Genomic DNA, 23215 nt, shown 5'->3' on the forward strand with positions numbered 1-23215 from the left:
TTTAAGACCTGAGATTGACTATTAGAAAGGAACCTAAAAATTCTTAAGCTGTTTACATGATCTTGTTCTGAGAAATGAGTATATCTAGTAATTTTCCCAATATACATTCAAAAGATAAAGTATTGCTTCAATCATTTGGGAAATGTTTCTGAAAATAAGCATACACCAATTTGCTATTCTCCAATGGTTATTATTTAACAGAATTCATATTCCATATACACACACACACACACACACACACACACATATATATATATAGCACTATAAGTTAAAATTCTGCCAACTGAGTGATTATTCTTTAAAGCCCATTAGCAGCAGCAGAAATCTATTAACATCATGTATTAGACCAGTGCTCCACAAATTTAATAAGTATAAGGTTCACCTAGGGATCTTATTGAAATGCATATTCAAATTCAATTGTAGCGACTACAGTTTTACAGTTCTAGCAAGTTCACCTTTGGTGTCACCCTGTGAGTACTAAGTACTAAGATGTTACTCAAAGAACATCCAGTGTAATTCTAGAACTCTTCGGTGCTCTTGCCTAAATAACTGGGTGAGTGGATAAAGAAAATCCATATTAGGGACATACCATTAAGAGCAAGAAAAAGAAACTTGTAAATACAAATAATCTGAGATGAAATAAGCTGTTGCCAGACAATTGTGAGCAAGTAGGACTGATAAAGAGAGGGGGCCTGTGAGAAGTCTCTAGTAGAAAACCACTGTGGGTTTGAAAGAATGGAGCAGTTTCCTTTCCTTTTCTTTCTTTTCTTTTCCTCCCTCCCTCCCTCCCTCCCTCCCTTTCTTTTTCCCTTTGGTTTATATTTAAAGATCATTTTGGAGACTATAAGGACTATATCACAAGGTTGCTGAGGGAAGCAAGGTGCCATATAAAGAGATTATTCATGGTTACAATGGAACTAAACAAAAATAGATCTATTTCTTATAGATTGTCCCTAAAAATCATCAGTCCAGACAGAATAAAAATTCAGCTCATGTAACAAATTAAAGATAGTCCTTTAAAGAACAGGTTTTCCTGGCAGAGGACTGCCCTGTGTGTCTATATTGGAATTACTAAAAAGTCCTTTTTACAGAATAGTTCATAGCCATCAATCCATGCAGATGGATTTGTTCAACTCCTACTTTTAAATGATCTATGGCATGACAATATATCAGGAATTATTTCCAAGATTGAGTCCTCAAATTCAACTCATGTCTCAAGCAAGACAACCACCGATATCAACCTTGCACTTCTCTTAAAGATTTTTTATACACATATCAATTCAAGAATAAAATTAACTTCTATGTACACATTATAAATCTTAAATGATTAACATTACATTACATAGCTTGTTTCATTTATATTTGTCTTCTTCTCTTCATTTAACAATAATTGGTTATTTGATGTTTCCTTCCCCCGTAGTTTAATTTGAAGGGAATTCCTGATACTGTTTAAAGAATTATTGGTAAGTGATAGAATTCCTCATTTATGAAGGTAGTGGAACAAAAGAATCATAGCCGGCAAAACTTGGGACTCTATCCAATTAAGTTTTCTTTGATTTTTGAATTAATAAATCTTCATGTAGAAAAGCATGCATGTATGAGGCTATAATTCTAGAATGTCATTAGTTTAAAGAATCTTCCTTATTTCTCAATTTTGTGCAGATTAACTCTACCCTTCTAAAAGCATTACCATGTACATTTGAAACCTATTAAGAGACGTTGCATACAAACTCTGATCCTAGGTGCCTGCCTGTTCCAAGTATTATGCCTTTATGTTTGTACATTTTTCAAATAAGTACTCCAAAGAGAATTTTGTTTCATTTAAAAATCTGAACCAGTTGACAATATTGATACTGCCTCATACACCCCTTAATGTCTTAAGTCACCTCCCATCTGATTTACAAATTCTCTTATCCTAGGAACAGATACTTTCCACAATATGATTGTCTCACTAGACTCCTTTAGGAAACTACATAAAAATGTGTATATATTGGCTCATTTAAACAAATTGGTTTGCTTTGTTGGGTCTTGATCCACATAGAGTATTCAACACTGATGGTAGTAGCAAAGTACATATATTTAAAGCATTATATTTTAAAGTCTGTCCCTTAAAATATTTCTGTAGCATGTATTTCAAACAAAAAATATGCAGGGATGGGAAACCAAAGTTTACAAACATAATTTTTTTGAGACAGGATTTCTCTGTGTAGCCCTGGCTGTCTTGGAACTTACTTTATATATCAGGCTTGCCTCAAACTCAAAGATCTAGAATCTGCTCTACCTCCGGAGTGGAGTGCTGAGATTAAAGGTGTGTGCCACCACACCCAGCTTTTTATAAACACATTCTTTATAAGATGAATTCAAGAAAATTACCAAGAACATCATAATTGATACTGACTATCATGTAATTGTGTCATATAACAATTCCATTATTCCTTTGTATAATAAAAAGAGGTATGACTTGTTCTGGAGTAAATATTAGTTAATTTTTTATTAATGAAAGATGTGCTTATTATACTCTCTACTGAAATACCTTGTTTACCATTTATCCTAGAGTGACCATGAAATACTATGTATTTTTCAGTTAAACAAAAAACCCTACATAATCAAGTAAATTTTGTAATGATTTGTCATGGTGAAGATGGGCTATATGAGGAAATCATTTGAAAACATTTAATTTCAAAAGAATTTGTATTATCCAAAGAAGTATAATCTTTATAAATTGCAATAATGAGAAAGAAATACAGAGACAGGTTTTTGTTAAATTGATATAAATTTTATAGTTAAATATTTTTTAAATTGTGTTCTTTTTATATTGTTCAAGTTTGAAAAAAGTAATATGATTAAAGCACCAGTTTTAACAAACTGTGTTTGGGCTTACAAAATTACATTTGTAAGCAAAGGCATAATACTTTTCATCAGCTGGATGTCAAACTTTTGTTAAAGTTCTACTTGAGTAGGCTACTTCAAGAAGACTTTGTTCTATTTGTTTTACAGTATTGTCTCTTACCTCTTGTATAAACATTCAAATGATAAAAACTTCCTGGCAAAATATGAAGATAAGCTAAAAATCTTTCCTGTACATTTCCTATTCAAACTTCCACAAAGACCATATAAATGCTTAATATATTTTATTTAGACATATAAACAAATTTTGCATGCCAGACTTTAGTCTTCATTTTATTTGACAAATCTGAAGTGAAAACGTACGGAAATAGAAATGAGATAAACAGGCATCCTCACCTGACATCACTGGAGTTTTCATTGAGAAACTTCATGAATTGGTGGGAGGAAAATACATCACTTTTGTTCAAACTCTTATTTCTATTGATCTTATTTCCAAATACAGAGAAAATCTCTCTGCCATTAAACTTTGTACAAGGTTTTTTTTTTAAGCTGGTAAATATAATGAGAAACTTATGTATGACTCCAGTTCACTATCCTTGATCAAATGGGCTATCTTCTTAATTGCCCTATAATTTTGGATATGATTAGTTTTTAGTAGTTTTGAAAAAGTCTTACTTATTCTTATTTTCAAACTGTAATTGTGGCAGCTTTCTGTCAAGGAAATTAAAACATCTTACAACTTTTGTAATGGATGAATAACATAGCACACTTTTGCCACAGTTATGTATGTGAGTAGCTATCAGAGAAGAAACTGATCTTTTCATAAAATATAGGGACATTGCAGTAATATGAAACATTAACATTTTATATGATAAAATATTGATAAAACAAATTTTATTCATGTTGTAGAACTTAATGTTTAGCTCAAGTGTTATGAAAATATAAATAAGACTTAATTTTATATCAATACCTTTTAAATATTTGTCTCCCATAGTTCCAGTTAGTGTAGTGCCATAGCCATGCTTATCTTACTTGCTTCTTAGTATAATGAATAATTATTGAAAAATTTTATAAAGGTTTATGTAGATACTTTAGTACAAAATTATGTACTAAATATGTAACCTGAATATATTTGTTATATTAATCCTAACTTTGATGAAGAAAATTTTGTACCTTTTAATTAGGTTATGTTATGAGATTTCATTATTGTAATATATTTAACAAATACTTGTATCCACTTTGTAAAATCATTAAAATTCAACTTAGAAACTTCTAAATACATTAAAGACTCAACTATAAAATATTCTCCAAGTAAGATAGTTATCAAGTACCTTTTTTGCCATTTTTATTACTAAAGCTTTTATGACTATATATTATGTTTATTTATCACTATGAAAACTTCTACATTCTTATTGTCCTACTACTACAGTACAGTATTATATATTTTTAAGAAAGTGAATAGGATCACTTACAGAAAACATGTTTTGAAAGAACAGATTCTCCCAGATACTAACATGTACTTAGAACCAAGTTGCATAATGTATAATTTAATTAATGTAGTTATTTAAAAAGACATTAGCCCATTTCCTTGATTAACAACATTAACCTCCACCTTTGACTTAGCTACATCTGAGGCATTGTTAGTATTGCCATGCTCTCATTTAGTCAAAACTCAATGTGAGAAAAATGCATTTAGGCTGTATATTTCATGCTCTAGTTAACCTATTTTTTAATTTAATTGTCCTTTGCCTTTATTTTGCTGAAAGACAGCATTGAATCTTGTAGCTAAATTGCATGTTTAACATAATAGAATAACTTGTAAAGAGTCTATCCTTATGAAGATGTTCAACATATATGAAGCACCCTATATGAAAGTAGCAGGTTAGGTTCTACAATGTCTGCAACCAGACTTTAAACAAAGTTTTTTTTTTCTTTCCATTTGTATAGTGTTGTATCAAATATATCAATGTATATAAAAGGATTCAGGTCTCCTGAATGGCTGGGGGAACTCATCTTCACAATTAAATCATCCCATTAGATTGATTGGGGTAGGACCATGGTTCACAATTTGATTGTGCTTTAGCAATAGAAAAATAACAATTAAAATACTGTTGCAGAAATAATCTCCATTGAGTTGTAGTACTGCAGAGTGGATTCATTCATGGCTAGAAAAGAAAAACAAATCTTAAAATTGGTTCACAATTATTTTAAAATACTGCCATTATTACAAGTATATAGTTCTAAAATTATTCAGTTGGGTATGTATACTCCTAACAGAAATGTAGCATACTTTTTTTTTTTTTTTTTTGGTTTTTCGAGACAGGGTTTCTCTGTGTAGCTTTGCGCCTCTCCTGGAACTCACTTGGTAGCCCAAGCTGGCCTCGAACTCACAGAGATCCACCTGGCTCTGCCTCCCGAGTGCTGGGATTAAAGGCGTGCACCACCACCACCCGACCATACTTTTTTTATATACTCTTTTATGTAGTGCTCAATAAAATGATCTCTCTGACTTAAGGCATGTGTTTTAAATGACTAAGCAAGAAAGAGGGAGATCGGGTGCATTTTCTTCTTATTGTCATATTAGCTCTAACAATTAATACAGATCTATCATCTGTGAACCTGTATAAATACATTCCTCTATATCTCTTTCAGACCTATTTCACTGGAGACAGAAGAAATGGCTACTACACCTACACTAGACCCTTATTCCACAGATTCTCACTCTATTGTCACCTCTGAGACACATGTAGTTAGTCTATCAATTGTTTCTGAGTCTTAACTTTCAGCATCAAATTATCCTTAAATTAAAATTGTGTACCCTGTGCAAACCTCTTTTGTTAATAATCTTATTGTTGAGTTATCAAATTCTCTTTATCACTTGATAATTAGTAATAGTTCCCAACTAATTAATGACCTAAGAAAAATTACTTTGAAAGATTAAACTTTGCATGTATTCTTATTTTTGCTGCAGATTTATTAAATACTGCTTACTTCCACTGATTACTTAAAATATTGGTGCCTATGTACTGTGAAAGACCATTAGAACTAAAATCTTCATGATTTTTATTATTACTCAAGTATTTGAACTTATTTGGCCATACAATATATATTTTAATGCATTATTTAACAACTTTTAATTTTAGTAACATCATAACTGAAGTGTAATTTTAAGATGTAAGATTTATTGCTTGTCACCATATACTTACCAAAATACAATAAAAATGTTAAAAATATATATATTATAAACATTAGTTTCCAGACTGCACACATATACTCAAAACCACACATCTCAGAAAACAAAACATTATTAGTAAACTGGATGCCCTCCTATGCTCCCTTGCAATCAGTCTGTACTTTCCCTGATAAGCCACTTCTTATATTTACTAACCATGGATTTGCTTTGCCTATTTTTAGCATGTAAGCCATTTGACAGGTAAATGTTAACACTGAAGTTACTTTCCACACAGTTTTGAATAAGGTCATGTGTGGTTTGAAAAGTGAGATTATGAAACTTCTTTCTGTACATTGTACCTGAGAAATGTTACACATTCTTGTGCTCATGATCAGTGAATTACTGTTAAATATCATGTAAGACTGTAGAAGTATATTATTAAGAAAAACTCAAGAGCTCTTTTTTAATATTAGCAAGTTTTCTCAAGCTCAGCACTATTAAAATTTGGGGACAGATAATTCTTTGGTAAGGGAGGGTCCTGCACACCATAGGATGCATGGTAGCACCTGTGGTCTACACCCAGTAGATGCAAATATAGTTAACCTCTAATGAAAACTGAAAATGTCTAAAGACAGTAAATGTTCTGGAGTTGAGAAGTGGATGCCACTGGAAAGAACCACTGTGCTAGGGAAGATATATTTACTCTTTGATGATCACTACTATAAAGGTTAATAAAGAAAGCAGTAAAAGTTTTAACAACATAGCTGGCATCCATTTATAAGAAAGATTTTAAAATAATCAGCCCTTGCCGGGCGGTGGTGGCACACGCCTTTAATCCCAGCACTCGGGAGGCAGAGCCAGGCGGATCTCTGTGAGTTCGAGGCCAGCCTGGGCTACCAAGTGAGTTCCAGGAGAGGCGCAAAGCTACACAGAGAAACCCTGTCTCGAAAAAACCAAAAAAAAAAAAAAAATCAGCCCTTAATAATGGGTTGAATTATTTAGAATGGTGTTGATATCTATGTTGTCTGGTTATGTTGAAGGAAGTTGTAGAAAGTAAATATTAGAGTACATGTCATTTGCATGGTTATTCAGCCTTACATTAAACTCTAAAATTTTAAGCTGGAGGATTTTACAGTGTAGAGAGAAAATAGACACAACTCTCTTTTCAGATTTTAAAGAAATGAAAGGTAATACATATCCACATTTAAGATTACAAAACATATTCTATTGATACATGCACATTCATACTCCATTTCCCTTCCAATTGTCTATGGCGTTTGATATTTTACCTAATTTTTCAAAGCTGTAAGTATATAATTAATTAAAACAGACTAGAAATGGCCAAATAAACTTACACAAGTCCATTTGTCTTCGGTTTTCTCAATCACAATAGTCTGTGTGTCACTTCCTGGTGGTATATATTCATAGTCATCATACAGGAGACCTAGGATTGGATATTGTGTCCTGTACCTATACACCAAAAACAGAATTACAAGTATTATGAAATAACTTTCATTTGTAGCCATTCCCATTTCCAGTTCCCTGTTTAAATCAATTTATTGCTGAATCATTTTTATTAGTTTCAAATGAAATGCCTTCTCAATATAAAAGAACAACGATCACTATTTTTATGTTTAGTAAATGGGAGAAACTTCTGCCTCTGTCCATGATGGATCATTGGTAGTACAGGACAATGATACACAGAAAAGATAAAAATAAAATAAGTACCATAAATATCAAGCTCGCTGCTTAGAGAATTTTTCATGTTTACAGGACAGGAAAAAGGAAAACAAATGGATTTCAGAAACCTTATCAAGTTAAAGTGACACAATAATATACAGCACAGCCATATCTTGTGGGGCAGATTTCTTTAGTGCTATTCTCTACACAGAAAGAAAGCAGTATTCTGCCCCGCCCCTGACTATGACAGTTCCAGACACTCATTGTCAAATGTGTCCAAAAATACTAGATGAAAATCCCCCAAATAAATAATTCTTAAATTATAAATAGTGCACCATTCTGAGTAGGGTAATAAAAGCTTGTTCTGTTGTATTATATTCTGTGTATGTATTATTCCTTTACTTAATGTATCCATGCCATATATGCTACTCACAGTAACTCAACTTTCTTTGTTATCAGCTCAACTGATAATACCACACAAAACCATTTTATTTTCCTAAAGCATAAGATTAGTGATGCTAAATATTCAGATATATACATTCTTTAAGAGAACAGGTATAAAATCAGTACTTAATAAAGGAAAACATTATATGCTGATATTGATAATATCTGTTTTAAAAATCAAATAAGAAAAGACAGTTTATGTAAGGGTTTATACTTTCCAGGGTTTCAGACATGCAGTGTGATTAGTGGAGCATATACCTGTCACATATTCTCACTTGAATAAAGAAGGCAAGATAAAGACTGCTTTCCAAGCTCCTGTGAACTCACAAACTCTTGACCCTATAGCAGTGGAGCCTGCATAGGACCAAATTAGGCCCTCTGAATGTGGGAAACAGTTGGGTAGCTTGGTCTGCTTGACAGGTCCCCTGGCAGTGTGACCAGGATCTATCCCTGGTTCATGCGCTGGCTTTTTGGAGCCCATTCCCCATGGTGGGACGCCTTGCTCAGCCTTGAGACATGGGGGAGGAGCTTCGTTGACTCCCCAGAGGAGGCCTTACCCTTTTGGAGGAGTGAATGGGGGATGGGTTGGAGGGAGGAGGTGGGGAAGGAGGAAGGAGAACTGCGGTTGGTATGCAAAATGAATAAAAAAATTCAAAAAAGACTGCTTTCCAACTTAAAAGTCAAGAGAATTGTTCACTAGAAGAGCAGCACAAAAATGTAGCCAGATAAAAGGTGATACTAGATAAATTTGGACCCAGGATAAAGAATTAATAGAATCAGTAAAGATAATTATGTAGAGAAACCTAAAATATTGCTTTTGTTATTATTAACATGTTTTTAAAAGGTAGTTAACTTTTAAAAGTAAAACGTTTTTCATAATGTATATGAGAAAGTATATATGGTAAAAATAACAAAAAGATCATAAAGAGTAAATAGAAATATGCTGCATATGATAAGTATAATAGTGTTTGAAGGTAGATTGATAGGCTAAAGAATACTATATATTATAAACTATAAAGTAACAATGAAAACAAATACACATAATAAACAATTAACAAATGATTTATATCATGAAAGAATATCTAAAATAAAAAAATGGAAAAAAGGAGGAATAAGGATAATGTTGAACAAATAGCAAACATCTAACTAGATGGAAAATTTCAACACGCATTGTAGATAATTGCCATAAGAGTTTTTAATATGCTTTCTAACAGTAAATTTTCAATTGTATAAAGAACCAGCTAGTTGTACTATTTAAAAAGTAAGCAAACAAAAATAATTCCCTAAATATAAAAAAATAGCCTTAGAACAAAATGGTTATAACATATATACCATACAGCAGAAAATTCTGCTATAATGTAGGTAAGTTTTAGAAAAGCAGACACGGTTGCCATTCTGGAGCACTATTAGGAAGTGACATGACCTTTAGGAGATGAGATCGAGTGAAAGGAACTTAGGTCATTGGAGGTGTACCCTAGAAGATGTTGAGATCATAGTCTGTCCTGTCATCTTTGATTCTTGACTGTCATGAGATAAACAGCTACTTCTGCCATGTGCTCACTGCTAAGAATTTCTGTCTTATCATAGGCCTAAATAAAGGCAATGAGACCAAACAACCATGCACTGAAACTTCCGAGGGGTGGTTTGATTTAGATATCTGCCATAATCTCAGAGATTTGAATGCTTGGTCCCTAGTTGGTAGAATTGTCTGGGGACGTTTAGGAGGTCTGGCCATGTTGGAAGAAGTATGTCACTGGGAAGAGGCTTTGAGAATTTAAAGACTTATGCAAGACTGCTCTATAAGAAACTGAAAACCAAGGTATTAACTAACCAGGTCAAGACCCTTTCTTTGAAGCCTGGTGACCTGAGTTCGATCCTCAGAATGCACTTGGTGGAATAAGGAAATCAAGTCACATAAGCTCTCCTGTGATCACAATATGTATACCATAGCATGCATAGACAAAATAAATAAACACAATTTCAAAATTTATTTTAAAAAAGAAATTCTGGAGACAATTTCAAAAGGCATTACAAAAAATTATAAACATATATGTACCTAATAACAGAATTCAAAATTACATGAACCAAAACTGGGCAGAATTGAACATGGAAATAAGTAAATAATATTTGGAGGTTTCAGTAACCACTTTCTATACATAATAAACTGGACAGAATGTGAACATGGAAATAGGCTTGAATAGCATTTTACATCCATGCCTAGTGGACATCAATAGTATTTTCTACCTAAAAAGAATTAAAATATATATTTTTGAATATATTTGGAATTTTGGGTGGGATAGACTAAATGTTAGACTATGAAATGAGACTCAATAACTTTAAGAAAAACAAAGTATGTTCTAGTTAAAATGGAGTGAAATCAGAAATAAAAGTGAATACCTTAAGAAATTCACAAATATTTTGTAAGTTAAGTGATACAATTGATGAGTGTATCTCCCCCCCAAAAAATCACAAAATATTTTCCAGAAGCTGGCAGTAAATGTCTCACAGTGCAAGCCTGTTTGTTATGTATGAAGCCCTGTGTTCCATTCATAGCACAAATGCAAAAGAAAGGAAATATCCTAAACAACTACAATAATAAAGCATACTTAAACTTGGGCAATACAGTGAAAGTAAGGCTCAAGAGAAAATATTCCAGTTATATTGCCTCTTTTATGAGGAAAGAACAATCCCAATCACCTAGGCTTGTATCTTAGAACTCATTGCATGAGTCGGCTGTTTGAAACCTGGGGCCTATGCAGGATCGCTTGGCTCGGCCTGGGAGGAGGGGTCTGGACCTACCTGGACTGAGTCTACCAGGTTGATCTCAGTCCGCAGGGAAGGCTTTGCCCTGGAGGAGGTGGGAATGGGGGGTGGGCTGGGGGCAAGGTGAGGGGGGTGGGAGGTGGGAGAACAAGGGAATCCGTGGCTGATATGTAGAACTGAATTGTATTGCAAAATAAAAAAAAAAATAAAAAAATAAAAAAAAGAAAAGAAAAAGCTAACACACACACATGTATAAAATAAAAATTTAAAGATTATATGGGAGATAGAGATTACTCAAATCAAAATTATTTCTAAATAATTAACATAGATTGAGCAAGAAAAAGAGAAAGGTCTCTAATTGCTAAAATTGCATAGGTAAAATAGAAGATCACTATTACTGACGTTGAAGAAATAAAAAAGATGGATCTGGGAAAGGGATTTGGAGGAAAGAGGGGTAGGTGATAGATGAGAGGGAAATAAGAGACAATGGGAAGGGAGAATAAACAGAGTGCATTGTGTACTTGTGTAAAATTGTTAAAGAACCAATTTAATCAATAAAATAAAAATGTAAATGACAAGGTAAAAGTTAATACAAATTGACCAAGAAAAAAAAGAAAGAAAGAACTCAAATTACTAAAATCACATGGGGAAAAGGGAAAATCACTATTACTGATTTTGAAGAAATAAAAATCAGTATATAAAAGTACTATGGAAATCTGTATGTGAAAAGACTAGGTAACACAGATGATATGAATAAATTCTTGGGAGAATACCAAGAGTAATCTATCTCAAGAACAAATAGAAAAACCATGAAAAACAAAACAAACAGAAACTAATTTCCCACAAAGGAAAAACAATCTTCAAATATTTGCAACTAGTATAGCATATCAGAAATTTACAGAATTAATGCTAATCCTTGGAAACTCTCCCAAAGACTAAGATTAAAAAAAAACACTTTTGATTTCATTCTCTAAAGTAAGTTGTAACCTGCTACCAGAACCAGAAATATATCACAAGAGTAAAAGAAAAAACAGATGAATAGCATTTGTGAATGCAGAATTAAAAATTCTCAACAAAACGCTAGCAAACCAAATCCAATAACATATAAAAATAATTGGATAACATGAACAAGAGCATTTGACTCAAACAATATGAGACTCTAACATCTTAAAAATCACTTAATGTAATATATTATTTATAGAACCATGCACAAACTCTTTTGCTCATCTAATATAAATTTTCTAGCACTGTCATAACTTGAAAAAGAACTCCATAAGGAATGAAAGTGAATATCTTCAATTAGATAAAAACTTACAGCTAACATCATATTTGAAAAACCCACACACCTGCTAAGATCAGGAAAAGTGAAAAAAAAAATCTCTTTCCTACTTCTATTTAACATTGTTTTGGAAGTATCAGGGTAATTAGGTAAGAAAAAGGAAATAAAATGTACCTAGACTGAAAATGAAGAAGTTATTTGCAAATGAAATGATCTCATATAAGATAATTTTGATGGGTTCAGTAAAAAAATATATTATAATGGATCTTTAACCTTGAGGAATATAAAATGAATACACAGACTACCAACTGTAATCCTATACCCCTATAATAAATGATCTGAAAATAAAATTAAGAAAATAATTTTAGGAGTTGGAGAAAGGGGTTGGAGGTTCAGAATACTGGATGCTCTTTCATAGGACTCTGGCTCAATTCCCAACACCCACATGGTGGCTTAAAAACCATCTGTAACCCGGTTGCAGAAGATCCAATGACGTCTTCTGGCCTTCCCATGCACCCAGACATGTACATAGTACACAGACACACTTACAGGCAAAAACCCCATACACAGGAAGTTTTTCTCCTAAAAAAGGAAAATAACTGTACTAATAATAGCATGAAAAAAAACACAGCAAAGTAGTGTAAGATTTATAATTTGAAAACTACAAATTACTGTCTCATTAACTGAAAGACAGCTGGGCATGGTGGCATACACCTTTAATCCAGCAGTTGGGAGACAGAGGCAGGTGGATTTCTGTGAGTTGGAGGCCAGCCTGGTCAACAAAGATTTCTAAGCCAGCCAGGTATAAGGGTTTGAATGAGAATGGCCCCCACAGGATCACATGTGAGTGTTTAGTCCCTAACTGGTGGGACTGTCTTGGGAAGGATTAGGAGTTATGGTCTTGTTGGAGGAGGTATATGACTGGAGGTGGGCGTCAAAATCCCAGTTCCAGTCTTCCTTTCATCCTTTCACTCAGTCTCTCTCTCTCTGTCTCTGTCTCTGTCTCTGTCTCTGTCTCTCTCTCTCTCTCTCTCTCTCCCTCCCTCCCTCCCTCCCTCTCCATTTCTCTCTCTCTCTCTCTCTCTCTCTCTCTCTCTCTCTCTCTCTCTCTCTCTCTCTCTCCCTCCCTCCCTCCTTCCCTCCCTCTCTCTCTCTGCCCCCCCTGCCCCGTCTGTCTCTTCCTTCTTCTCTTTATCTCTCTCCCTCCCTTTCTCCTCCACTCTCCCCTGTGCTTGTGGATCAGATGTAACTCTCAGCTACTGTTCCAGTGCAATGCAATCCTGCCTACCTACCATGCTACCTACTATGATGATCAAGGACTCACCCTCTGAAACTGTAAACAAACCTTCAATTAAACATTTTTTATAAGCTGTTTATAAGAGACCTTGGTCACAGTGTCTCTTCGCAGCAATAGAAAAGTAACTACAACACCAGTGCTGCATAGTGAGATCATCTCTTAAAAAGAAAATTGCTAGGAGTCTTAGCTAGGGTCAGCCTCATAGATTTCTGGGAATTTCCATTGTGCTAGGTTTCAAGTTATCCCCAAGATGTTCCCCAATTCCTGTTATCTCTCTCAGTACTCTCTCCCTCTTTCCCTCTCCCACCTGATCCCTCATGTTTCCATCCCCACCTGCCCCCAGTCCACCCAGGAGATCTCTTCTATTTCTCTTTCCCAGGGTCCTCTTTGTTACTTAGCTTCTCTGTGTCTGTGGATTGTAGTGTGATTATCCTTTACAGCTAATATCCACTTATAAGTGAATACATACTATGTTTGTCTTTCTGTGTCTGGGTTACCTCACTCAGGATGATTTTTTTCTAGCTCCAGCCATTTGTCTTCAAATTCCATGATGCCATTGCTTTTAACAGCTGAATAATACTCCATTGTGTAATTGTATCATAATTTATTTATTCATTCTTCATTTGAGGGACATATAGGTTGTTTCCAGCTTCTGATAATTACCAATAAAGCTTCTATGTACATAGTTGAGCAAGAGTCTTTGTGGTAGGATGGAGCGTCCTTTAGGTACATGGCCAAGAATGGTATAGCTAGGTCTTGAGGTAGATCCATTCCCAATTTTCTGAGAAACCACCATATTTATTTCCAAAGTGGCTGTACAAGTTTGCACTCCCACCAGCAATAGAGGAGTGTTCCCCTTGCTCCACATTCTCACCAGCATGAGCTGTTTCTTGTGTTTTTAATCTTAACCATTCTAACAGATGTAAGATGGAATCTCAGAGTTGTTTTATTTTTCATTTCCCTGATGGCTAAGGATGTTAAACACTTCTTTAAGTGTTTATCAGCCATTTGAGATTCCTCTGTTGACAATTATGTTTAGAGCCTATACCCCATTTTTTTTTTTTTTTTTTTTTTGGTTTTCTGAGACAGGGTTTCTCTGTGTAGCTTTGCGCCTTTCCTGGAACTCACTTGGTAGTCCAGGCTGGCCTCGAACTCACAGAGATCCGCCTGGCTCTGCCTCCCGAGTGCTGGGATTAAAGGCGTGCGCCACCACCACCCGGCTTATACCCCATTTTTAATTGGGTTATTTGGTGTGTTGATGTCTAGTTTCTTGAATTATTTATATATTTTAAATATTATCCCCCTGTCTGATGTGGTATTGCTGAAAATCTTTTCCCATTCTAAAGCTGCCATTTTGTCCTGTTGATGGTGTCCTTTGTCTTATAGATGTTTTTCAGTTTCATGAGGTCCCATTTACTAATTGTCAATCTTAGTGCCTGCATTATTGGTGTTTTATTCAGAAAGTTTTCTCTTGTGCCAATGTGTTCAGGGCTATTTCCCACTTTCTCTTCTATCAGGTTCAGTGTATCTGGTTTCATGTTGAGGTCTTTGATCTACTTACACTTGAATTTTGTGCAGAATGATAGATGTGGATCTATTTGTATTCTTCTACATGCTGACATCCAGTTTGATCAGCACCATTTGTTGATGATGCTTTCTTTTCTCCATTATTTAATTTTGGCTTCTTCATCATCAAAAATCAGATGTCCATACATGTGTGGATTTACATCTGGGTCTTTGATCCAACATCATTGACTTTTTTGTCTGTTTTTATGCCAATACCATGCACTTTTTCTCTATAGCTTTGGAGTACAGCTTGAAATTAGGGATGGTTATAACTCCAGAAGTTCCTTTATTGTACAGGACTCTTTTATATATCCTATTTTTGTTGTTGTTGTTATTGTTGTTTTTCCTTATGAAGTGGATACTGTTCTTTCAAGGTCTGTAAAGAATTATGTCAGACTTTTCATGGGGATTGTGTTGAATCAATCTTGCTTTTGGTAAGATGGCCATTTTTACCATGTTAATCCTACTGATCCATGAGCATGGGAGGTCTTTCAGTCTTCTAATATCTTCTAGACTCCTAGCAATGGGGAATATGGAGCCTCAATTGGTCATCTCCTATAACCAGGCAAGACTTCCAATGGAGGGATTGGGACACCGACCCAGCCACATAACCTTCAACTTACAATTTGTTCTGCCTACAAGATGTGCTGGGGTATAGATGGCACAAAAATTATGGGAATGGCCTACTAATGACTGGTCCAGATTGAGACCCATGCCATAAGAGAGATCCCACTCCCAATATTGCCTGGAGGACGAGGAACCAGAAGCTGGACAGCCCAGAGACCTAGGATAGAACCAAACATGACTAGAAAAAAAACCAATGAAATGATTCCAAATGATATTCTGCAAACTGATGTAGACAGCCACAGCCAAACATTAGGCACACCTCAGAGAATCCTGCTAAAGATAGAAAGGAAAGATTGTGGGAGCCAGAGGGGTCAAGGACATCACAAGAAAACCCACAGAATCAACTAACCTGGGCTCATAGGAGCTCACAGAGACTGAACTACAACCAGGGAGCCTGCATAGGACCTACCTAGACTCTCTGCATATACATTACAGTTGTATAGCTTGGTCTTCTTGCGGAACTCCTAATAGTGGAAGCAGGGGCTATCTCTGACTCTCTTGTCAGCTTTTAGGACCCTACTCCTCATACTGGATTGCCTCATCCAGCCTTCAATTTGGTATGCCATATTTGACTGATATCCATGAAGAGGCCTGACCTTCTCTGAATAGAGACAAAGGAGGAGTAGATGGGGTGCCGAGGGGAAATGGGGAGGAGGGATTGGGAGGAGAGGAAGGAGGGGAAACAGTGGTCAGGTAGTAAAATAAATAAAATATATGTTTAGAAAAAAAGAAAAACAAGAATTGACTTTGGAATCAGAGGAATAAGATCAAGGAAACAGTGTTTTCCAGAAACAACAGAGCAGGCACACATATGAACTCACGGTGATGGTGACAATATGCACAAGACCTGTACATACTCAAGCCAAAGGAATAAATAATTTGGTGAGGAAGGAATGAGTTAGAGATAGGCTTTAATTTTAAAAGTCCCCATATGTGTGCATTAGAATATTTACTATTTTTAAGATGTTGATAAGATCTAAAATATTATATATATATATATATATATATAATGAAATGCAGTGAGAACTTAACAAGGTTTAAATACATTGTGTTTTACAAACTTATCCTAAGACTCATATAGAAAAGCAAGAGTCAACTAGTAGGAAAAATAATCTGGCTTTAAACTTACTAAAACCTATAGGATTAATAGTAGTGTGACAGTGACATAAATACAGAGAGATCAATGGAATAAAACTAAGATTCTACAATAAAAACTAGTCAATTCAAAGTGGAAAAGGAATTTAATGGAACTCTATCCAAAGAATATATGTATTTCATATATGTTTATATATATGCATTATATATATAAATATATTGTGTCATATATGTGAAATATATGACATAATGCAAGAGTGTCATCAGTAGTGAAATACAAATCAAAGCTACAAATGGATAGCACACCTCAGCAACTAGGTTGTCCAAGAGAAGGACACTAACAAATGTTGGCAAAAGTAGAGAAACCTTAGAACCTCCATCCACTGTTTGTAGTATACAATGGCGCAACTGTTTTAGAAAGCAGTGAAACTACTACTATCTTAACCAGCAAACTTCACTCCTAAGTCTATATGCAAATGACTTGAAGTACATGTTCCACACTTGTACAGAGATGTTCGTTGTAGCTTTGTTCATAATAGTCCAAAATTGAGCACAACCTAAATATTCATAACCTGATAAATACATACTGTGTCATACATAATAAACAACCGATTGTTTGTTTTTACTTCTATAATATTTAACATACTATAGATATGATAAACAATTGTCCTAACCATGGTAGCAATGCATTTTTTGAATATTCGTTCTTCAGTGGAATTGCTTACAAGTAAAAAAAAAAAAATTCTTTTTAGTGATACACACCAACTAAGAGAATAATAACTTAAATAATAACTTAAAGAATAAAAACTTAACTTAAATTTTATAATAACTTCACATATTAAAACGTCATTTTAAAGTACATTACTTTTTTGTGGTGATTGTAGTCCTTCCACTACTGGAGGCTTGGTTATGGGATGCATATATTTCCTGTCTCAACTTTGAGAGTTCCTTACAAATAAAACATAATGATTATTTAAACAGAAATATAAACATGAGGTAATAAGGTTACTAAGAACAACTCCCACCACTCCTCCTGTTTTGTTTTTATGTAGTGTTCTAATCCTACTAATGTTGATCCACAGTAGCCAAAATGCTAAACATGCCTTTAAAGAACCCCACTAACTAAGGTAGGATATCAACAATTGACTGGCTATGGTTCTCTCAGTATGAGAATGTGAGTTTTTTGTTTGTTTGTTTGTTTGTTTGTTTGTTGAACAATTGAAAAGTAAGGTTAATGAATAATAATGATGATGGTGAAATTTCAGTAAGGAAGTAGATGCAGAATCCAAACAGGAATTTATCATTAATGTTACTGCAAGTGCCATTTTTTTAAATAATAACAATAAAATATTAGCCCATTGTTTTTAATAGTTCCTTTAGTACCTATTGTATGACAGATTTGGGGCTACATGTTGCTGATATAACACAGTTCTTTAATGAAAGAGGAGTTCATGACCTTAGACTGAGCTCACAGGCTTTGGGGAATTTCACTACTAATGAAATATAAATTAAATGTCTTAGAAACAGTAAAGGTATAACACCAGTCTTTTTTCTTTAACTTCAATTCCTGCCTTCAGTTGGATTGTTTCTCAAATAGAAATTTTACTATTCACATAATACTCTCATGTGTAATAAAGTATGTCTTGGTAATGTATCCTTTCCTTAATGTTTTAAGAGTCTAGCCTTTAACAGCTGAACCATCTCTGCAGTTCAGTGTGTCCTTTCCTAACACATGGGAAGTAATTGTTCTAAGGAACCTAATTATACTTTTCTTCTCCCCCCTGCGTTTTCCTCTTCTTTTTCTTACCTCTGACTGACGCTTTATAAGAGAATCCTTCTCTTCCAGCAAGCTTGTCAGTTCATGAAGCTTAAATTGGAAGTCACTACAATTTCCTTCTCTTTTTGAAACATCTTTTTGGTACTGGTTTAATTGAGACTAAGGATTTAGAAACAATAATTATTATGATGCTCTTTTTAAAAAAAACATACAACTGAATTCCAGTGAAGTATACTTATATTAAGTCACATAGCTAGTCATCAAATGAAAAATGCTATATCAATTTCCATAAATGTCTATAGAATTTTATTGATATAAAATATAATTTGAAGTGTTAGTTAGATATTTCTCATTTTAAAAAAATCTGTGTTTGCTATTTATGATTAAATACAATAATTGCTTTAGGCCATAGCAATAAAATAAAGCTAAGAAAATAGGCATTTTGGATTTCTTCAAACACTAATTAAGGCACCTTCAATCTTAAGGTTATACTGTGACTTTCAGTTCACAAAATTACTTTTGATGTGTGTCTTAAATGAATTTTCACACAATCCCAGGGAGATAAGCATTATTTTCAAGAGTTAAATGAATCCTAGAAGTAACCCAGAATAACATAATAAAGGCTGAAACTCAAAAAAAAAATTCCTGAATAAATGTCTTGTCTTTCTTACTTCCCCATATATGGATATAGAACCTGCTTGGTTAAAGTGTTACTAATAATGTTAGGTTGGCAAAGAGGAAACCAGTGGAAGATATTTGGTAGAATAATTAGTAGACCTATTAACAAATTAAGTTTTGTTCAATTTATTTTAGAAAACCATTTCACTTGTCATTTTGTCTACTAAGATATTTAAGTGCATCTGTCTACATTTAGGACTCAGCAAATTAAGGGTTAGTTAAATCCATTCAACATAGAATTATAAGGCAATATACTATATCCTTGCAAATACCCTAATTAAACAAAATCCAGTATAACTTACCATGAATGACAAAGTCCTTAATATGTATAATTTGTTAAAATACAGAGAACAAATGATCATGAGGTATCCAGCCCCAACTGATATATCTACAACACAATTCATGAACCTAAGGCTCAGGGAACATCATAGAAGAGGGGGCAGGAAGCTTGTAAAAGCCAAAGAACCAGTAAATCTGCTGTGAGATTGACCTTTCTAGAAATGACTGGGAAATTTCACCCATGATGCTTCAACAATATGCCTGCCTAAACAAGACCTGAAGAAGTATGACAATAGACATGTTAACACAGAAGGGGAAAATCTCACCAAGCTGCACCCATAGACAAAGAACTACAGGCAGCTAAGGAATGCAGAGTGGGAGAAATAGGTTTCCCTAGGGATGAATCCCTTAATCGGTTATTCAATACCAATATATACATACACATAACACTAAATAGCTGAGCAGGTTGTATTCATTTATTTAGGCATTTGTAAAAATATATAATAATAACATTTAAAGAAAAAGAGGCCAGGCTCTCGAGAGGGAGCAAAGGATGGGTATAGAGAAGGGATTTGAGGGAGGAAAGAGAAGAAGGAAAATGGAGTAATTATTTTTTAATTTAAAAAAGTTAACTAAAAAAATTTATAATCATCCAGATAAACTATGGCTTAGCTATATAATTTTAAATATTACACGTTTCTGAATAAACATGCATTAAGTAATATTATGAAGGGTCCTCCACCCATTTCCCAAACATAAATTGCTAAAAATTAATAAAAATCAAGACAATGAAATTAATATATTTTTAACCATCTGAGAAGAAAAATTAACCTACAGTATAAAATAATTTAACTTGAAATACCAGTTAGAAAATTCCATGCTTTTTAATATTCACAAGCATATTCATAAGAAAAGGTTTAAGAAAATATTTAAAAAATCAACTTACTTATTTTTCTTTTTAGCTTTAAAATTATAAAAATCATTCTATTTATTTATTTATTTTTATTTTTAAGAGTGGTAGGGTGGGGAGTGGTGGTCACAGGGATAGTAATTATTATCTTTAATAAAATTTACCGTATTAAATTATCTGTTCATGCATGTGTGTGCATGCTTGTATGTGCATGCAGAGGCCAGAGGAGGGAGATAGATCTTGCAGAGCTGTAGCTATAGGCCTTTGAAGGATGCCTGGCTTGTTACATTGGTGATGGGATCCAAACTCTGCTCCTCATGATTGAACAGCAAATGTTTTTAACCTCTGAGGTACCTCTCAAGGTCTAACATCACTATTGCATGCAGTGTACGATCAACATACCCTCAGCTTGCCGATTTCTCTGTCTTTCTCAAGTCTCAAGTTTTTTACCATCTCCATATAATGGTTGCCAATCTCATCCATTTTAGCTTGTAGTATCGGGCCTGTGCAAGTCTCAGATACCTATACAAAAATATATATTATGTTTCAATATTTATTATTACATGAATACCATGTGATTAAATAAGACATTGAAATAATAAAAATGACCTTGAGAGGCTATTCGATAAGGTTCAGGTGCAAGAATAATAAAACTTTCATTTAAGGTCAAGAGAAGGGAGTTAAAGTACTTCACAAGGTAAAGTTTTATATTCTATTAACAGTGATAGCTTTATAATTACATAACTAGGACAATACTATAAAAATTAGTACCTGTATTCTAAGGTTTTTATTCTCTTGCTCTAAATTACGTTTACAATATTCAAGTTCTTTTAGTCTATATTCCATGTCTGATAGTGTATGTCGAAGAGAAAGGTTATTTTCTTCCAGTGTCTGACATTTTGAGCTTGAGTCTTGAAGTCCTTGCTGTAAGGAAGACATAAGTCCATAAGAAAAATGCATTTTGATTTTACAGAGGAAATGTCCTTTTAAGTGATTCATTGAGAAAATTGAAGCAAATGTTTTCAAACTGAATCTTTTTAAATTCTTGCCTTTAGATGATATTTTAAACATCATACTACATGTTATGCTTGTCCCTAATCTCATTTGCCTAACTTGAACAAAAAGAATTAACATTCATATAAAATTTTCAGTGTCCCAATTTTGTATTAGATTCTTGATAGATTCACCACATCATCGTATACTAACAGTCACTAAAATGGTCATGCCCTTGATTGTGGTAAAAATAGGATCTTAGTAAAATCTTTGGGCAAGCCATGAGACAAAAAGGAGAGAAAGAACTCTAGGGGATCATTACAGTTTGCTTAGAATTATCTCTGTTCAGACAACTATAGAATGTGCCTAAGTTCATTCCCTTGTTTATTCAGTACACAAATGTAAAATCTACATAAGATTCTTTTTCCCAATTAACGTATCATTAAATTAGATGAATGAGTCAACCTAGACTTTCAGTGGCAATTCTTGTTGCTCCAAAATACAGAGAACTGTGTGCTGTGTATACTATATAACACATAAGCTCGCCCATTTTTCTGGAGGACATTCAGTTGTTGAAAATCTGCAAAGCTGTTCAATTCTCAGATGAAGAAATTTTTCCATCAGATTTTAGCACTGTCTGGGTTGTATCTCAGAACTTAAATATGCCAGTAATTGTGCATATGGAAAGCTATCAATCTAGAGTATCACCTACAAAAGACATCAACTTACTTGCTGTTGGCGATTATTTGCTCTCACTGATGCCAAGAGTTCTTCATACTCTTTTATTTGATTTTCTTTGAATTTCAAGTCCTTTTCAAGTCTTATCTTGTCATTTTCCAGCGACTAAAGGCAAAATTACTTATTAGGACTCGGAGTTATATAAAATTGTTAAGAGGCAAAGTCTTGTTTATGTTGTAGAATTTAAATAAAAACTTGTTTCATCTGTCATTGCTTAACAAAGTAGAATTCTTCAAAGTCAAGCAAAATATAAGATAGAAAAACCCAAACTTTGAACACCTGTATTAAAAGGAATATTTTGATGGATTGGCTACTGTTAAGTGCAATGAAGCAGAAAGTTCTCAATCATTTTTATGTTTTACTTCAATCTACAAAGACTTCTTAATCCCAGCAGGTGGAGAATTTTCAAATTAAAGTCCAACTACACTCATGAGAATGCAGAAATAAACCAGAAAAGTAGGGGGAAAAAACATTCCAAAGTCCTCAAGGTGTTTTTCACTGTGAAGAGAGCATTCAGAATGTATCTACTTGATGGTACCAAGAATACCAATTAAAATAAAAAAATAGGAAAGGTTAACTATTGGGAGGAAGGGGTTTTCAAGCTTTTTTAAAAGAGAAATTCAAAGTATGCTTTATTATCACAGGAAAGAAGGAAATTTTTATTAAATAACTATAGTTGTTCGAATTTCGTAGGTGACTCTGGCTTTAAGCATTAAATTATCTTAGTAGTAAATTAAATAATTGGTGCGTATCAACATACATTCATGTATTCATGGGGCAGTTCTTTTGTCATCTTTCAATGCTAATTAGCTGTTTCACAAAATAATTTATGTCTAGGTAGGTGTAATATTGTTGCAATACATTTAAAAAGTATATTGAATATTTTCATTTCTGTTAGGAAGCAAACAATCAGAAACACTTTGGAAAGAAGTGTCAAAATCAATCTTACTGTCAAGTCATTTTGAAGATGTCCAAGTTCTTCCCGTATGTTGCTAAACGTGGACAGCACTAGTCTCAGTGACTTATCTGACATACCCCTCATCTGGGGAAGAAAGCAGTTGATGGTTTAT

The 23215-nt window shown here is 33.9% G+C and overlaps 1 protein-coding gene across 1 annotated transcript in view; it reads right to left on the bottom strand.

Annotated features, from left to right (window-relative positions):
- Nucleotides 1-7350: 7350 nt before the first annotated feature.
- The window catches only part of Pof1b (POF1B actin binding protein), a 72950-nt gene continuing 57085 nt past the window's right edge, over nt 7351-23215 (bottom strand). Inside the window, exons 9-15 of the mRNA XM_059251320.1 lie at nt 23095-23187; nt 22137-22250; nt 21186-21338; nt 20817-20936; nt 18578-18706; nt 17636-17718; nt 7351-7489 (exon numbers count right to left, since the gene is read on the bottom strand). Of these exons, the coding sequence (XP_059107303.1) occupies nt 7351-7489; nt 17636-17718; nt 18578-18706; nt 20817-20936; nt 21186-21338; nt 22137-22250; nt 23095-23187 (831 nt within the window). The remainder of the gene's footprint in view (nt 7490-17635; nt 17719-18577; nt 18707-20816; nt 20937-21185; nt 21339-22136; nt 22251-23094; nt 23188-23215) is intronic.

The sequence above is a fragment of the Peromyscus eremicus genome, chromosome X (genome assembly GCF_949786415.1).
Source record: "Peromyscus eremicus chromosome X, PerEre_H2_v1, whole genome shotgun sequence".
Lineage (NCBI taxonomy): Eukaryota > Metazoa > Chordata > Mammalia > Rodentia > Cricetidae > Peromyscus > Peromyscus eremicus.